General features: G+C 41.4%; 1 protein-coding gene across 6 annotated transcripts in view; it reads left to right on the top strand.

Moving 5' to 3' along the window:
- Positions 1 to 16,225, top strand: part of LOC106577625 (multiple PDZ domain protein) — a 69,583-nt gene that overhangs the window by 27,401 nt on the left and 25,957 nt on the right. For 4 of the 6 annotated variants that reach the window (XM_082965141.1, XM_082965139.1, XM_082965138.1 and 1 more), the window contains exons 15-23: positions 545 to 691; positions 964 to 1,134; positions 5,499 to 5,675; positions 6,048 to 6,257; positions 7,803 to 7,931; positions 8,236 to 8,397; positions 9,260 to 9,610; positions 10,176 to 10,284; positions 10,632 to 10,830. In XM_082965141.1, the coding sequence (XP_082821267.1) occupies positions 545 to 691; positions 964 to 1,134; positions 5,499 to 5,675; positions 6,048 to 6,257; positions 7,803 to 7,931; positions 8,236 to 8,397; positions 9,260 to 9,610; positions 10,176 to 10,284; positions 10,632 to 10,830 (1,655 nt within the window). The remainder of the gene's footprint in view (positions 1 to 544; positions 692 to 963; positions 1,135 to 5,498; positions 5,676 to 6,047; positions 6,258 to 7,802; positions 7,932 to 8,235; positions 8,398 to 9,259; positions 9,611 to 10,175; positions 10,285 to 10,631; positions 10,831 to 16,225) is intronic. The other 2 variants (XM_082965140.1, XM_082965142.1) reach the window with 2 other exon arrangements.

Genomic DNA, 16,225 nt, shown 5'->3' with positions numbered 1-16,225 from the left:
CACGTTGCACCACAGACTGTCCAGGAGTTGGCGGATGCTTTAGTCCAGGTCTGGGAGGAGATCCCTCAGGAGACCATCCACCACCTCATCAGGAGCATGCCCAGGCATTGTAGGGAGGTCATACAGGCACGTGGAGGCCACACACACTACTGAGCCTCATTTTCACTTGTTTTAAGGACATTACATCAAAGTTGGATCAGCCTGTAGTGTGTTTTTCCATTTTCATTTTGAGTGTGACTCCAAATCCAGACCTCCATGGGTTGATAAATTGGATTTCCATTGATTATTTTTGTGTGATTTTGTGGTCAGCACATTCAACTATGTAAAGAAAAAAGTATTTAATAAGATTATTTCTTTCATTCAGATCTAGGATGTGTTGTTTAAGTGTTCCCTTTATTTTTTTGAGCAGTATATATTGCCACACTAGGTAAATTGAATGCTGACCATTATAGGACAATTTCATAAGATTTGCGAAAGCATAATTAAAAAAAAAAAAGCTTCATAGTATTTTCGTGCCCACCTGTTGTGCCCATGCCCATGACAGGTTGCCCAGGTGGAGAAGTTCAGTGAGAGCAGTGGTCTGGGAATCAGTCTGGATGCCAACAGTGGGCACCACTACATCCGCTCCGTCCTGCCAGAGGGGCCAGTGGGACGCTGTGGGAAACTCTTCAGTGGGGACGAACTCCTCGAAGTAAGGGACACCGCCAATAGCGAGAACATGGTGAACAACCGTTTGCCTGGAACTTACTTAGTGCACAAATTCTTCTACCACTGATATCAAATTTGAAGGTGGCTAAAGTCCTTGGATATATGTTGAGTTTACCGTGAATAGGATCTCTGCGAGCGTGGGAACATTGCCTTTTAAAAACAACAATGCCCTATAACCTTAAATCGGATTGAATCCTGGCATGAGTGACTCAACATAAGTGTTGACCATTGGATATGTGTGCCCACCCCTCTCAGGTCAATGGAATATCCCTGATTGGTGAGACCCACAAGGAAGTGGTGAGCATTCTGAAGGAGCTGCCTGTCTGTGTCTACATGGCCTGCTGTAGGCCCGCCCCTCTCCTGAAGAGTGACAGGGATTCTGGCCAACCAGGGTTGGATGAATTTGCTACTGAACCTAAAATGAAGGTACTTCCCCACTCTGCTTTGATGTTATTGACCATAAGTTGTTAGTGAAAAAACTCACCTGCTATGGATTTACATTACTTGCCATCGCATGGTTGGAAAGTTATTTATCCAGTAGAACCCAGAGAGTGTTCTTTAATGGAAGCTTTTCTAACATCAGATATGTACAGTGCGATGTCCCTCAGGGCAGTTGCCTTGGGCCTTTCACTCTTTTATATTTTTACAGATAATTTGCCACTGGTCTTACATGAAGCTGGAATTAATATGTATGCTGATGATTCCACACTCTACATGTCAGCACCCAAAGGCAGTGCGTTCACAGAAATTGTAAATAAGAAGTTATGGTCAGTATCAGAATGGGTCATTAATAGCAAACTGGTCTTAATTACATCTACAACTAAAAGCATTGTATATGGTTCAAAAAACATTCTCTAAGACCTAAACCTCAACTGAAGTTGTGCATAAAGGGTGTGACCATTGAGCAAGTTGAGGAAGCTACACTCCAAGGTATAACATTGGATGGTCAATTATCATGGTCAAGTTGCTGTGAAGATCAGGAGGGGTATGTCTGTTAAAAAGATCTGCATTTTTTTAACAAATCAACTGTACCAGTTATTCAGGCTCTGGTCTTGTCCCATCTTGATTACTGTCCAGTAATATAGTAAAGTGCAGCAAAGAAAGACCTAGCAAAGCTGTAGCTGGCTACAAGCAGAGCAGCACACTTTCCCCTTAACTGCACATACAGAACTAACAATAACAACATACATGGCAGTCTTTCCTGGTTGAGTGTTGATGAGAGATGAACTGCTTCTCTTCTAGTTTTTATGATAAATATTACTATGATGAAAAATTACAGATTGTCTGCATAATCAAATAACATTCAGCTCAGACACACATACAGTTGAAGTCGGAAAATTACATACACTTAGTTTGGAGTCATTTAAAACATGTTTTTCAACCTCTCCACAAAACTATAGTTTTGGCAAGTCGGTTAGGACATGTACTTTGCATGACAAAAGTAATTTTTCCAACAATTGTTTACAGACCGATTATTTCACTTATAATTCACTGTATCACAATTCCAGTGGGTCAGAAGTTTGCCTACACTAAGTTGACTGTGCCTTTAAACAGCTTGGAATATTCGAGAAAATGATGTAATGGCTTTAGAAGCTTCTGATAGGCTTATTGACATCATTTGAGTCAATTGGAGGTATACCTGTGGATGTATTTCAAGGCCTACCTTAAAACTCAGTACCTCTTTGCATGACATCATGGGGAAACCAAGACCTCAGAAAAAGAATTGTAGACCTCCACAAGTCTGGTTCATCCTTGGGAGCCATTTCCAAACACCTGAAGGTACCACGTTCATCTGTACAAACAATAGTACGCAAGTATAAACACCATGGGACCACGCAGCCGTCATGCCGCTCAGGAAGGAGACCTGTTCCTAGAGATGAACGTACTTTGGTGCAAAAAGTGCAAATCAATCCCAGAACAACAGCAAAGGACCTTGTGAAGATGCTGGAGGAAACGGGTACAAAAGTATCTATATCCACAGTAAAATGAGTCCTATATCGACATAACCTGAAAGGCAGCTCAACAAGGAAGAAGCCACTGCTCCAAAACCGCCATAAAAAAGCCAGACTATGGTTTGCAACTGCACATGGGGACAAAGATTGTACTTTTTGGAGAAATGTTCTCTGGTCTGATGAAACTAGAATAGCACTGTTTAGCCGTAATGACCATCGTTATGTTTGGAGGAAAACGGGGGACGCTGGCAAGCCGAAGAACAACATCCCAACCGTGAAGCACGGGGGTGGCAGCATCATGTTGTGGGGGTGCTTTGCTGCAGGAGGGACTGGTGCACTTCACAAAATAGATGACATCATGAGGATAGAAAATTATGTGGATATATTGAAGCAACATATCCAGACATCATCAGGAAGTTAAAGCTTGGACGCAAATGGGTCTTCCAAATGGACAATGACCCCAAGCATACTTCCAAAGTTGTTGCAAAATGGCTTAAGGACAACAAAGTCAAGGAATTGGAGTGGCCATCACAAAGCCCTGACCTCAAACCCATAGAATATTTGTGGGCAGAACTGAAAAAGTGTGTGCTAGCAAGGAGGCCTACAAACCTAACTCAGTTACACCAGCTCTGTCAGGAGGAATGGGCCATACATTCACCCAACTTATGGTGGGAAGCTTGTGGAAGGCTACCCGAAATGTTTGACCCAAGTTAAACAATTTTAAGGCAATGCTACCAAATACTAATTGATTGTATGTAAACTTCTGACCCACTGGGAATGTGATGAAAGAAATAAAATCTGAAATAAATCTTTCTCTACTATTATTCTGTCATTTCACATTCTTAAAATAAAGTGCTGATCCTAACTGACCTAAGACAGGGATTTTTTACCTGTATTAAATGTCAGGAATTGTGAAAAACTGAGTTTAAATGTATTTGGCTAAGGTGTATGTACATTTCTGACTTCAACTGTACATACCCCACAAGACAAAGCGAATCCAAAACAAATTCATGGCAACGCATTTTGTTGTACGGTGTCCAAGTTCCTTGCTGTTCAAGACAGTCGTGAACAGGGCACGACTATGCCTATTCCTCCTCAGGAGTCTGAAAAGATTTGCATGGGTCGTCAGATCCTCAGAAAGTTCTACAGCTGCACCATCGAGAGCATCCTGACTGGTTGCATCACCGCCTGGTATGGCAACTGCTCGGCCTTGGACTGCAAGGCACTACAGAGGGTAGTGCGTACGGCCCAGTACATCACTGGGGCCAAGCTTCCTGCCATCCAGGACCTCTATATCAGGCGGTGTCAGAGGAAGGCCCTAAAAATGTCTACCCCAGCCACCCCAGTCATAGACTGTTCTCTCTGCTACCACACGGCAAGCAGTACCGGAGTGCCAAGTCTAGGTCCAAAAGGCTTCTTAACAGCTTCTATCCACAAGCCATACGACTCCTGAAAAGCAAATCAAATGGCTACCCGGACTATTTGCATTCACCCCCCCAGTCCCATTTTCACGCTGCTGCTACTCTTTGTTTATTATCTATGCACAGTCACTTTACCTCTACCACCATGTACATATTACCTCAATTACCTTGACTAACCTGTGCCCCCGCACATTGACTCTGTACCAGTACCCCCTGTATATAGCCTCGCTACTGTTATGTTATTGTTGCTCTTTCATTTTTTTGTTTTGTTGTATATTTCTTTTTTACTTCAGTTTATTTTAGTAAATACTTTCTTAGCACTTATTTTTCTTAAAACTGCATTGTTGGTTAAGGGCTTGTAAGTAAGCATTTCACTGTAAGGTGAAATTTGGCGCATGTGACAAATACAATTTGATTTGACACTTTAAACCCCCTATGCAGCTTTGAGACCATTCTTTCAAAGTCATTGAGATCTCTTCTTCTAGTCATGGTAGCTAAAATAATGGGCAACTGGGCATTTGTATATATGACCCTAAGCCTGATGGGGTGTTTTAATTGCTCAATTAAATCAGGAACCACACTTGTGTGGAAGCACCTGCTTTAAATATACTTTCTATCCCTCATTTACTCAAGTGTTTCCTTTATTTTGGCAGTTACCTGTACATGCTGTTGACATCATTATTACATACTGTATATTTTAAACTGTCAGCGTTCCAGTAACTGTCATAGCATAGTCAATGCTTACTAGCCTAAACATAATGCAATATAACATGCATGTTTGGGGTCAATTCAGATTTCAATTCAGTCATATACTTTGTTCATTTCAGCTAGTGAATTGTTCAGGAAGTGATTTGAAAACTGAAGGTAAAGCCAGAAAGTCCTTCACAAAATGGTGGGTGTTGGACATACAGTAGCATACAGTAAACACTGTTTTCCCCCAACTCTTGATATTGAATGGCTGATTGGGAATCAACATCAGTAAGTCCTCCTACTTCACTCATCCACCCTCATCCATTAGTTTAACACAGTCTGTCCAATGCTCTGCCGGGCCTCCAGATTGGCAATGATGACGGATTAAGATTTAGGATTAGGAAGGACGCTGACTCTTTATTAACACCAATCCATCTAAAGTAATACCTCTGGTACTGTGACAATACATGAGATACAGGCAATAGTAGCCAGGGAGCTACACAAAGGAAACCTGCATTTGGATTTTGGAATTCTCCTCAGCTCATCAGATGCCTCAGTTCAGGAAAAAAATTCAACATACAGCACTTCTGCTTAGCATCCAAAGATTCCCTTTAATGTGCTGCCAAAGATCTTATGAAACGGTACTAGTGGAATACCAGCAGCCTATGGGCTCGGAGTGAGTCAGGAATGCGTGCGCTGGGATGATATCGAGGGTTTATCTCTGCAGATACAGGGAGACCTTGGCAGTTTCCTGGTTTTCGAAGGTTCTGAGGGGGTGGCGACGGGGGAAAATGTAACAGATGAGACACTCGGAGCTCCTTTGGCCATGTGGGAGACGGAGATACAGGACATTGAGCTGGAGAAGGGTGAGAGCGGACTGGGATTCAGCATCTTGGACTACCAGGTGGGATTTCTGATTTGGAATTATGGGAATGATTATCATAGGAATGATACGCTTTTGTTGTGGGTCGTTCCTGTCTTCTTACTTTGGGAGGAAGTGGTCACGTGAGCTTTAGGGCCGTTGCCCTCCTGGAAATGAAGTTCAACAAATAGCATAAGTGACTCAATACACTGCAATGCGCAGTTTTTTCCATGTAGATTGAAACTAAGTTGCTTACTCTTATTTTTGTTAAAAGTAATAACTTGTGATTTACAGAACATTCAGAATAAACAAATCCTCCAAATAAAAGTGAATGATACATTTCCGTCCTTGTTGGTGTATTGCATTATCTGTTGAGTGCATCCATTGACATCACTGACACAGATCTTGTCGTAGGACCCAATGGATCCTGCCAAGACTGTGATTGTGATTCGCTCTCTGGTGTCTGAAGGAGTGGCAGAACAGGATGGCAGGCTATTGCCAGGTGACCGGCTCATGTTCGTCAACAGCACCAACCTGGACAACGCCAGTCTGGAGGACGCCGTCCAGGCATTGAAGGGGGCTAACATCGGCAAGGTCCACATTGGGGTGGCCAAGCCACTACCTGTAAGGAAACCCTGTTGTGAGGTCTGTCCTGTGGAGAGACTAGTGAGGTGTGTGTGCGTGCGTGTTTTATATGTACAGTGAGCTCCTGAAGTATTGGGACAGTGAACGTTTTTGTTTTGGCTCTGTACTCCAGCACTTTGGATTTGAAATGATACAATGACTACGAGGTTAAAGTGCAGACTTTCAGCTTTAATTTGAGTATTTTCATCCATATCATGTGAACCGTTTAAAATTTCATCACTTTTTGTACATAGTCCCTTCATTTTAGGGGACCAAAAGTCATAATTGCGTGCTAGGAATATGGGACCAAATACTAAACTTTTTGACTACTTTAATACACATAAGTGAATTAGTCCCAATACTTTTGGTCCCCTAAAATGGGGGGAACATGTACACAAAGTGCAGTCATTTCTAAACGGTTCACCCGATATGGATGAAAATACCCTCAAATTAAAGCTGACAGTCTGCACTTTAATCTCATAGTCATTGTATCATTTCAAATCCAAAGTGCTGGAGTGCAGAGCCACAACAACAAAACATGTCACTGTCCCAATACTTTGGGAGCTCACTGTATGTGAGCGTTTGTGTGTGTGTGGGCGCTCAGCATTTGTGTGCGTTTTCTCTCCGGTGTGTGGCCACCCAACAATGAGGGCTCATCTTACAGATGTCTTGAATTTTTCATGCTGAGACAGTAGAGTCACGCTACATGCGAATGCTGACATACTCACCTCCAAGCTCCCTGACAACAGCATAAGGCAGCACAAATATCTCTGCCTTTTGTGTCATATTGCTTTATTATTGCATTTTGAGGCACCTTGGAGTCCGTGTACATAAATGCATTGAGGCAGCTGTCAAAATAAGGGTTTTCCCACAAACATATTCACCACCTGAGGGATTGCTAGTCTAGTCTTTCTGTGAAAATTGGTTGCATTTTTTCAGCTTCTATTGGGCTTGCCATTAGATTATGATGAGAACATACAGTAAGTTCTGACTCTGATGTCAAGGTTGTTGCATGTCCGGTGGATTACATTGTTTTTGTGAAGCCTCTGTGGAGTTATCGAGCTTTCCTGCAGCTCCTGGAATGTTTTTTTTTTTTTTGAGGGAGGGGGGCTGGCATTTTTGTTGTATTGCTTCTCAAAATTGAGTTTGACTGGTATAAGCCTCTAATAGCTTCTCCAATCTTTCCCTCTTTTCTCTATATCTCTCGCTCGCCGGGCATTGCGCTAGATACAATCAAGATCAAACGGTCCATTTAAAGCAATCTGTGGCAAACTCCAAGAAATTATCTCTTTTGAAGTCCTTTAGAAATCAAATAACCAAGTACAACTTGTCACCAAACTATTACAAAAGTAGAGACCAAACCATGGAGACCAAATCAAACCAATAAAACTCACACTCCTTTCGCTACTAACAACCTCCAACTAAATTTTTTAACAACTCCAATCAAATTTGACTTGAAATTTGTAGACAATGATTGGAATTTCCTCGAGTATTTTTTTACGGAGAATTTCCGGATATTTTCAATTTACAGCCCTGTCTCCACAGCCGTACAATGAAGAGGGCAGTCTGTCGTCATTCTCGGGAATCTGTTCTTTTATATTCAACACTCTGCTGCTTAAAGAGAGAGAGGAGGAGCCAGCAGAGGGCCGCCATTTCTGGGCAGAGCCTGCATTGGTTAGTTGCCGTAGGGGACAAGTCAAACCAATCAATGAAATTGAGGGATAAGGGGAAAACCAACCAATCAATATTAGACACAAAGTAACCATTGTAACTTTTAAAATGCGTCCTTTAAAATATTCTATCAAGGGAATTGAATTTAATTCGTAACTCTAATCATATTTCAGCAACAGGAAACAATATATCCTTTTGAAATGGCTCTGATGGCACCCACACAGCTATCCGTGATTGGATAGCTCATCCATGGCATAGAGAGACATATTCCCCATCCAATTCACTACATTGACATTCTTTAATGCAGATTGACTCCAATGAGGTAGACCTGACCGACGAGAGGGTGTTGGCGCATCGCTTCTCTGGCGAGGAGGATGACACCTTCCAGGCGTCCATGATTGCTCTCCACGGCAGCACCTGCAGCGCTGACCTGTCCTACCAGATGATCTTGCAGTCCTCCACACCCAAGGTAGGCCAACAAACTTGCACTGTGGCTAGCTAAGTCAATTATAAAGCCATTACAGTCAGCAATTTTAGAAAGCTTGTTTCAAAGCAAAAGCAGTATCAGTATGGTCATGTCATTTATTTGAATTTCATTGGAGCAATTGCAAGCTGCTGCCTTTGTCACTAAGAAAACTCCTCACGTAATCAAAATAAGTTGCTTATTTTACCATACAAGGTTGACATTAGAAGTGCTGTGCTATCTATAGTTGTTTACCTTCTTCAAACTGGCAGCAATATTGAAGTGATACAATGTTTATTTTGTTGTTAACCCCTTTGCATGTATTGTATGTTGCCTGTTTTTGTTGTAGAGCTTTGTCTTGGAGTACTGCCCCCAGACTCCTTATGGATGAATGGTTGAGTGTTTTTTAGATTAGTATACCTATATACTGCACTGCACCGTAACAAGATATGACTACCCTATTAGAATGAAATGGTCTGTTGCGTGCTTCAGTCCTGCTCTCAGCATTTCTGCTTGTTGCTGTTCTTCCAAATAGTTTGCTCTCCCAGGGATTTCTTTTTCCAAGTTTTATATTGCCATCTCAGATGCGTAAGGAATCGCTGAAGAGATTCATTGCAGCACAGACCGGGCCTCATGAAATATATCTAGGATGATAATAAAGAGATATTTGGTGCATCACACACTCTAAAACAGGATCATCTGTAATTATCACTATTCCCCATCTGTCACTGATGGCTTTTCAATGGCTCATTACGAGGAGTGCATAACGGCGACCGAGGTAGACGAAAACCCCCCCAGTTGGGTGATTATGAAACTAACGAGGTGTAACCTCCATTTTTGGCTCGTCTGGTTTGTTTTACCTACATAGCGGAGTGCTCGTCTGGACTTGTTGACCGAACATCCCTTCGTGACGTTGTCCTGCCTCGCAGACGACACTGAACCCTTTTCCCCGGAGGAGAAGCCCATCGCTTTCCCCCTGCCCAGGAGTATTGGAAGTCACACCCTAATGATTGACAACAACACACTAGCTAGCTCCGATCAGTACCTGGCGCATCAATTAACCCAATTGGAGCCGTCGGATCTGTCAAACTCGTACATTCCGTACACTGACCCCGAGCCCGGTTTGAATGATTTGGGGGAGCCAATGCAGTCTCTCCGTTTTCCGGTGGAGCCCACCATGGCCGTTGCGGACATAGGGGAGATGGAAGGCTTAATGAAGGTAAACCAGCCTTCATCTAAAGAGCTGTGCCATCTGTCGGTTTGCCATCAAATGTCATTAAGTGTGCCTCATAATCAAACAATCATGTGTAAATTGGTCATCAGGAAATTGAAATGCAACAAGTTACGTTTAACAAATGTTGAAATGCAGTACGACTCATCACAGGCCAATGTGAAATTAATTGGATTTACGACAATAATGGCTAATAACCCAACCAGTTTTAAACATTCTACTTTTTACTAGAATCGAATTTCTAGGTATTACATGCCGAAGGTAACGGCATAACAGAAAATAATTTAAGATGAACCTTAACTTGTGTGTTTGATTCCCTGGCCCTTACTAATCGTTCCCACGTATCCTCCCTGGTAGTTTAGATTAACTCTATTTTATTCTGTCACAATTATTTAATTTTATTTACATTTTGTACCAGAACTTCCTCCATAGAAAATATTTTATAATTTAACCTCAATCTTATTCTGTCACAATTATTCGTTTTGGGATTTTGTACCATAGAAAATATAAAGAAATGTGATTGAATACTTTTTATTGAATCGTTATTCTCAAGGGGGATGAGCCAACTGTAAAGCAGTCCAAAGAGGAAGGGGACAAGATTAGAACCACTGGGAGTAATTTTGAAAGGACAATCACTGTTGTCAAGGGCAACTCCAGTCTCGGTTTGTATTAATACTTTGGCAATATGCTGTATATTCCTATATTTCTTTTTCTAAATGTCAGCCCTGATGAGAAATTGCTGTGAAGAGAACAGCGTTCACTTTTTAATAAATCATTCCTCTTTCCAACTGAACATTTTATGTAAATAATGCAATATCTGTTGCATTATGGTCTTTCTGTCTGTTAAGGTTGTTGGATATTAACTATGATATTATCAATGTGGATCTCCAGCGCATCAACATTATTAACACATGATTAAAGATTGAACGCATTACACATAAATGTGGGTGAATGTATTATGTATAGGTTCCAGGTCTTTGAGAATGTTGTCTTTGTATCTACCTTACAGGGATGACGGTGAGCGCCGTCAAGGATGGCTTGGGGATGCACATCCGCAGCATCATCCACGGAGGCTCCATCAGCCGAGACGGCCGTCTGGGGGTGGGGGACCTCATCCTGGCCATCAACGGCGAGCCCACGGCCAACCTGACCAATACACAGGCCCGTGCCATGCTCCGGAGACACTCCCTCATTGGGCCAGACATGGGGTAAGGACCCGGGCTATGTAATATGTTCAATGTTTTGAAACCTTGTCCTTGGAAACCTGTTTAATATGGTTTCACTATAGGCCTTCATTAAAATATCCCAACTACTGCATATACAGTTGAAGTCGGAAATTTACATACACTCAGGTTGGCGTCATTAAAACTTGTTTTTCAACCTCTCCACAAATTTCTTGTTAACAAACTATAGTTTTGGCAAGTCGGTTAGGACATCTACTTTGTGCATGACACAAGTCATTTTTCCAACAATTGTTTACAGATAGATTATTTCACTTATAATTCACTGTATCACAATTCCAGTGGGTCAGAAGTTTACATACACTAAGTTGACTGTGCCTTTAAACATCTTGAAAAATTTCAGAAAATGATGTCTTGGTTTTAGAAGCTTCTGATAGGCTTATTGACATAATTTGAGTCAATTGGAGGTATACCTGTGGATGTATTTCAAGGCCTACCTTCAAACTCAGTGCACCTTTGCTTGACATCATGTGGAAAACAAAAGAAATCAGCCAAGACCTCAGAAAAAATTATTGTAGACCTCCACAAGTCTGGTTCATACTTGGGAGCAATTTCCAAATGCCTGAAGGTACCACGTTCATCTGTACAAACATTAGTACGCAAGTATAAACACCATGGGACCACACAGGCGTCATACCGCTCAGGAAGGAGATGCGTTCTGGTGTGAAAAGTGCAAATCAATCCCAGAACAACTGCAAAGGACCTTGTGAAGATGCTGGAGGGAACCGGTACAAAAGTATATATATCCACAGCAAAATGAGTCCTATATCGACATAACTTGAAAGGCTGCTCAGCAAGGAAGAAGCCACTGCTCCAAACTCGCCATAAAAAAGCCAGACTACGGTTTGCAACTGCACATGGGAACAAAGATTGTACTTTTTGGAGAAATGTCCTCTGGTCTGATGAAACAAAAATATAACTGTTTAGCCATAATGACCATCGTTATGTTTGGAGGAAAAAGGGGGAAGCTTGCAAGCCGAAGAACACCATCCCAACCGTGAAGCACGGGGGTAGCAGCATCATGTTGTGGGGGTGCTTTGCTGCAGGAGGGATTGGTACTCTTCACAAAATAGATGGCATCATGAGGATAGAAAATTATGTGGATATATTGAAGCAACATATCCAGACATCATCAGGAAGTTAAAGCTTGGTCGCAAATGGGTCTTCCAAATGGACAATGTCCCCAAGCATACTTCCAAAGTTGTGACTAAATGGCTTAAGGACAACAAAGTCAAGGAATTGGAGTGGCCATCACAAAGCCCTGACCTCAATCCCATAGAAAATGTGTGGGCAGAACTGAAAAAGCGTGTGCGAGCAAGGAGGCCTACAAACCTGACTTAGTTACACCAGCTCTGTCAGGAGGAATGGGCCATAAATTCAGCCAACTTGTGGGAAGCTTGTGGAAGGCTACTCGAAATGTTTGACCCAAGTTAAACAATTTTAAGGCAATGCTACCAAATACTAATTGAGTGTATGTCACGTCCTGACCAGTAAAGGGGTTATTTGTTATTGTAGTTTGGTCAGGACGTGGCAGGGGGTGTTTGTTTTATGTGGTTCGGGGTTTGTTGGGATATGTTCTTATGTAAGAGGGTTGTTTTGTTTTATGTGTTCCGGGGTTTTTGGGTATTGTTCTATGTTTTGTATTTCTATGGTTTTTCTATGTTGTGTATTTCTTTGTTGGCCTGGTATGGCTCTCAATCAGGAACAGCTGTACATCGTTGTTGCTGATTGGGAGTTATGCTTAGGTAGCCCTTTTTTCCATCTGTCTTTTGTGGGAAGTTGTTTTTGCACTGCCGTGTTTAGCCTGCAAGACTGTTTGTCGTTCGTTTGTTATTCAGTGTCTCAATAAAAGTAAATATGAGCACTCAACCCGCTGCGCCTTGGTCTACTCCATACGACGACCGTTACAGTGTATGTAAACTTCTTACCCACTGGGAATGTGATGAAAGAAATAAACGCTGAAATAAATCTTTCTCTCTACTATTGTTCTGTCATTTCACATTCTTAAAATAAAGTGGTGATCCTAACTGACCGAAGACAGGGATTTTTTACTAGGATTAAATGTCAGGAATTGTGAAAAACTGAATTGAAATGTATTTGGCTAAGGTGTATGTAAACTTCCGACTTCAACTGTATATACAGTGCAGATTTCACCTCAAATATATTATCCCTAGATTCCCTACACATGTACACACACTTGTTTTATGTTACAATGTAAAAGTCAGAGAGGACTTTTTGCATAGACACACTATTATACAATCAGATAAATGGTGCCTGACATCACACAAAATGCCTCTTGATCAAATGTGGTATTTTTATTTTTTTGTTATGTAAATGATTTGGTGGCTTTTTCTATAGCCTATGTGTACAATTATGAGCAAGTCAAGCATGGAGTTAAGCTTCGTAGTGTTTTGCATTTGAGTAAATTGTGCCAAATGATCCCATTAATGTAATTTGTTCTGCACATCTCGTAGAAATATTATCTTCTCCTAGTACATCTCCCACACAACAGCTAACTGTTTCAACCAAAGCCATTCAAATACACATTTAATTGAACTGAATTGAGATTACTAAAATGCATACCTCAGAAACAACACCTGACAATGAATGTGTAGTAAACATTATAATGCAGTATAGTGTGTTGAGGAGCTCAGATTAATTTTAACAATGCACTTATTGTTGATAGTAGGAAAGGTCATTGTAATCCGGTGTTGTGAGTCATAGACCACCTTAATATCACTTAAAAGTTGTGCCATGCAAAGCATGATAGAATGTACATATGTAGGATCTTAATTTGAGCCAGTTTCCTACACCAGGAAAATAATCCTGCAGCTACAGGAAATGTGAATTATTATGTGGATTATAATTAATGTACATTTTTGCAGGGGTTGATACATTTTCGTGAGGGACAATTGACTCTGAAATTTCAAAGTTGAAATTGCAAACTTCAGAAACCCTTTTAAACCTCAAGTAAACTACAAGTTTTTCATGTTCTGCCTTGCAGAAAAGTTCTCCTGCAACAGGGTGATCAAATTAAGATCCTAAATCTGTATACAGTACCAGTCAAAAGTTTGGACACACCTACTCATTCAAGGGTTTTTCTTAATTTTTAATATTTTCTACATTGTAGAATAATATTGAAGACATCAAAACTATGAAATAACACATATGGAATGATGTAGTAACCAGTGTTAAACAAATCAATATACACGACCGTTCAAAAGTTAGGGGTCACTTAGAAATGTCCTTGTTTTTGAAAGAAAAGCAAATTTTTTGTCCATTAATTTAACATCAAATTGATCAGAAATACAGTGTAGACATTGTTAATGTTGTAAATGACTATTGTAGCTCGAAACGGCTGATTTTTAATGGAATATCTACATAGGCGTACAGAGGCCCATTATCAGCAACCATCACTCCTGTGTTCCAATGGCACGTTGTGTTAGCTAATCCAAGTTTATATTTTTAAAAGGCTAATTGGTCATTAGAAAACACTTTTGCAATTAAGTTAGCACAGCTGAAAACTGTTGTGCTGATTTAAAGAAGCAATAAAACGGGCCTTCTTTAGACCAGTGGAGTATCTGGAGCATCAGCATTTGTGGGTTCGATTACAGGCTGAAATTGGCCAGAAACAAAGATCTTTCTTCTGAAACTCGTCAGTCTATTCTTGTTCTGAGAAATGAAGGCTATTCCATGTGGGAAATCTCCAAGAAACTGAAGATCTCATACAATTCTGTGTACTACTTCCTTCACAGAACAGTGCAAACTGTCTCTAACCAGAATAGAAAGAGGAGTGGGAGGCCCCGGTGCACAACTGAGCAAGAGGACAAGTACATTTGAGTGTCTAGTTTGAGAAACAGAAGCCTCACAAGTCCTCAACTGGCAGCTTCATTAAATAGTTCCCGCAAAACACCAGTCTCAACGTCAACAGTGAAGAGGCGACTCCGGGATGCTGGCCTTCTAGGCAGAGATGCAAAGTAAAAGCCATATCTCAGACTGGCCAATAAAATAAAAGATCAAGATGGGCAAAAGAACACAGACACTGGACAGAGGAACTCTGCCTAGAAGGCCAGCATCCCGGAGTCGCCCCTTCACTGTTGACATTGAGACTGGTGTTTTGCGTTTGAGCCAATCAGTTGTATTATGACAAGGTGGGGTGGGGGGGGGGGCATACAGAAGATAGCCCTATTTGGTAAAAGACCAAGTCCATATTATGGCAAGAACAGCTCAAATAAGCAAAGAGAAATGACAGTCCATCATTACTTTTAAGACATGAAAGTCAGTCAATACGGAACATTTCAAGAACTTTGAATGTTTCTTCAAGTGCAGTCGCAAAACCATCAAGCGCTATGATGAAACTGGCTCTCATGAGGACCGCCGCAGGAAAGGAAGGCACAGAGTTAACTTTGCTGCAGAGGATAAGTTCATTAGAGTTACCAGCCTCAGAAATCGCAGCTCCAATAAAAGTTTCACAGAGTTCAAGTAACAGACACATCTCAACATGAACTGTTCAGAAGAGACTGTGTGAATCAGGCCTTCATGGTCAAATTGCTGCAACGAAACAACTACTAAAGGACACCAATAAGAAGAAGAGACTTGCATGGGCCAAGAAACACGAGCAATGGACATTAGACCGGTGGAAATCTGTCCTTTGGTCTGATGAGACCAAATGTGAGATTTTTGGTTCCAACCGCTGTGTCTTTGTGAGACGCGGAGTAGGTGACGGATGTTCTCCGCATGTGTGGTTCCCATCGTGAAGCATGGAGGAGGAGGTGTGATGGTGTGGGGGTGCTTTGCTGGTGACACTGACAGTGACTTATTTAGAATTCAAGGCACACTTAACCAGCATGGCCACCACAGCATTCTGCAACAATACACCATCCTTTCTGGTTTGCGTTTAGTGGGACCATTTGTTTTTCAACAGGACAATGACCCAACAAACGTCCAGGCTGTGTAAGGGCTATTGGACCAAGAAGGAGAGTGATGGAGTGCTGCATCAGATGACCTGGCCTCCACAATCACCCAACCTCAACCCAATTGAGATGGTTTGTGATGAGTTGGAATGCGGAGTGAAGGAAAAGCAGCCAACAAGTGCTCAGCATATGTGAGAACTCCTTCAAGACTGGAAAAGCATTCCAGGTGAAGCTGGTTGAGAGAATGCCGAGAGTGTGCAAAGCTGTCATCAAGGCAAAGAGTGGCTACTTTGAAGAATCTCAAATATAAAATATATTTAGATTTTTTTAACACTTTTGGTTACTACATGATTTTATATATGTTATTGCATAGTTGTGATGTCTTTACTATTATTCTACAATGTAGAAAATAGTAAAAATAAAGAAAAAACATTGAATAAGTAGGTGTG

This window comes from Salmo salar, chromosome 18, assembly GCF_965601325.2.
Source record: "Salmo salar chromosome 18, fSalSal1, whole genome shotgun sequence".
NCBI lineage: Eukaryota > Metazoa > Chordata > Actinopteri > Salmoniformes > Salmonidae > Salmo > Salmo salar.
Note: the sequence above shows the minus strand (reverse complement) of the source record. Positions and strands in the feature narration are given on the sequence as shown.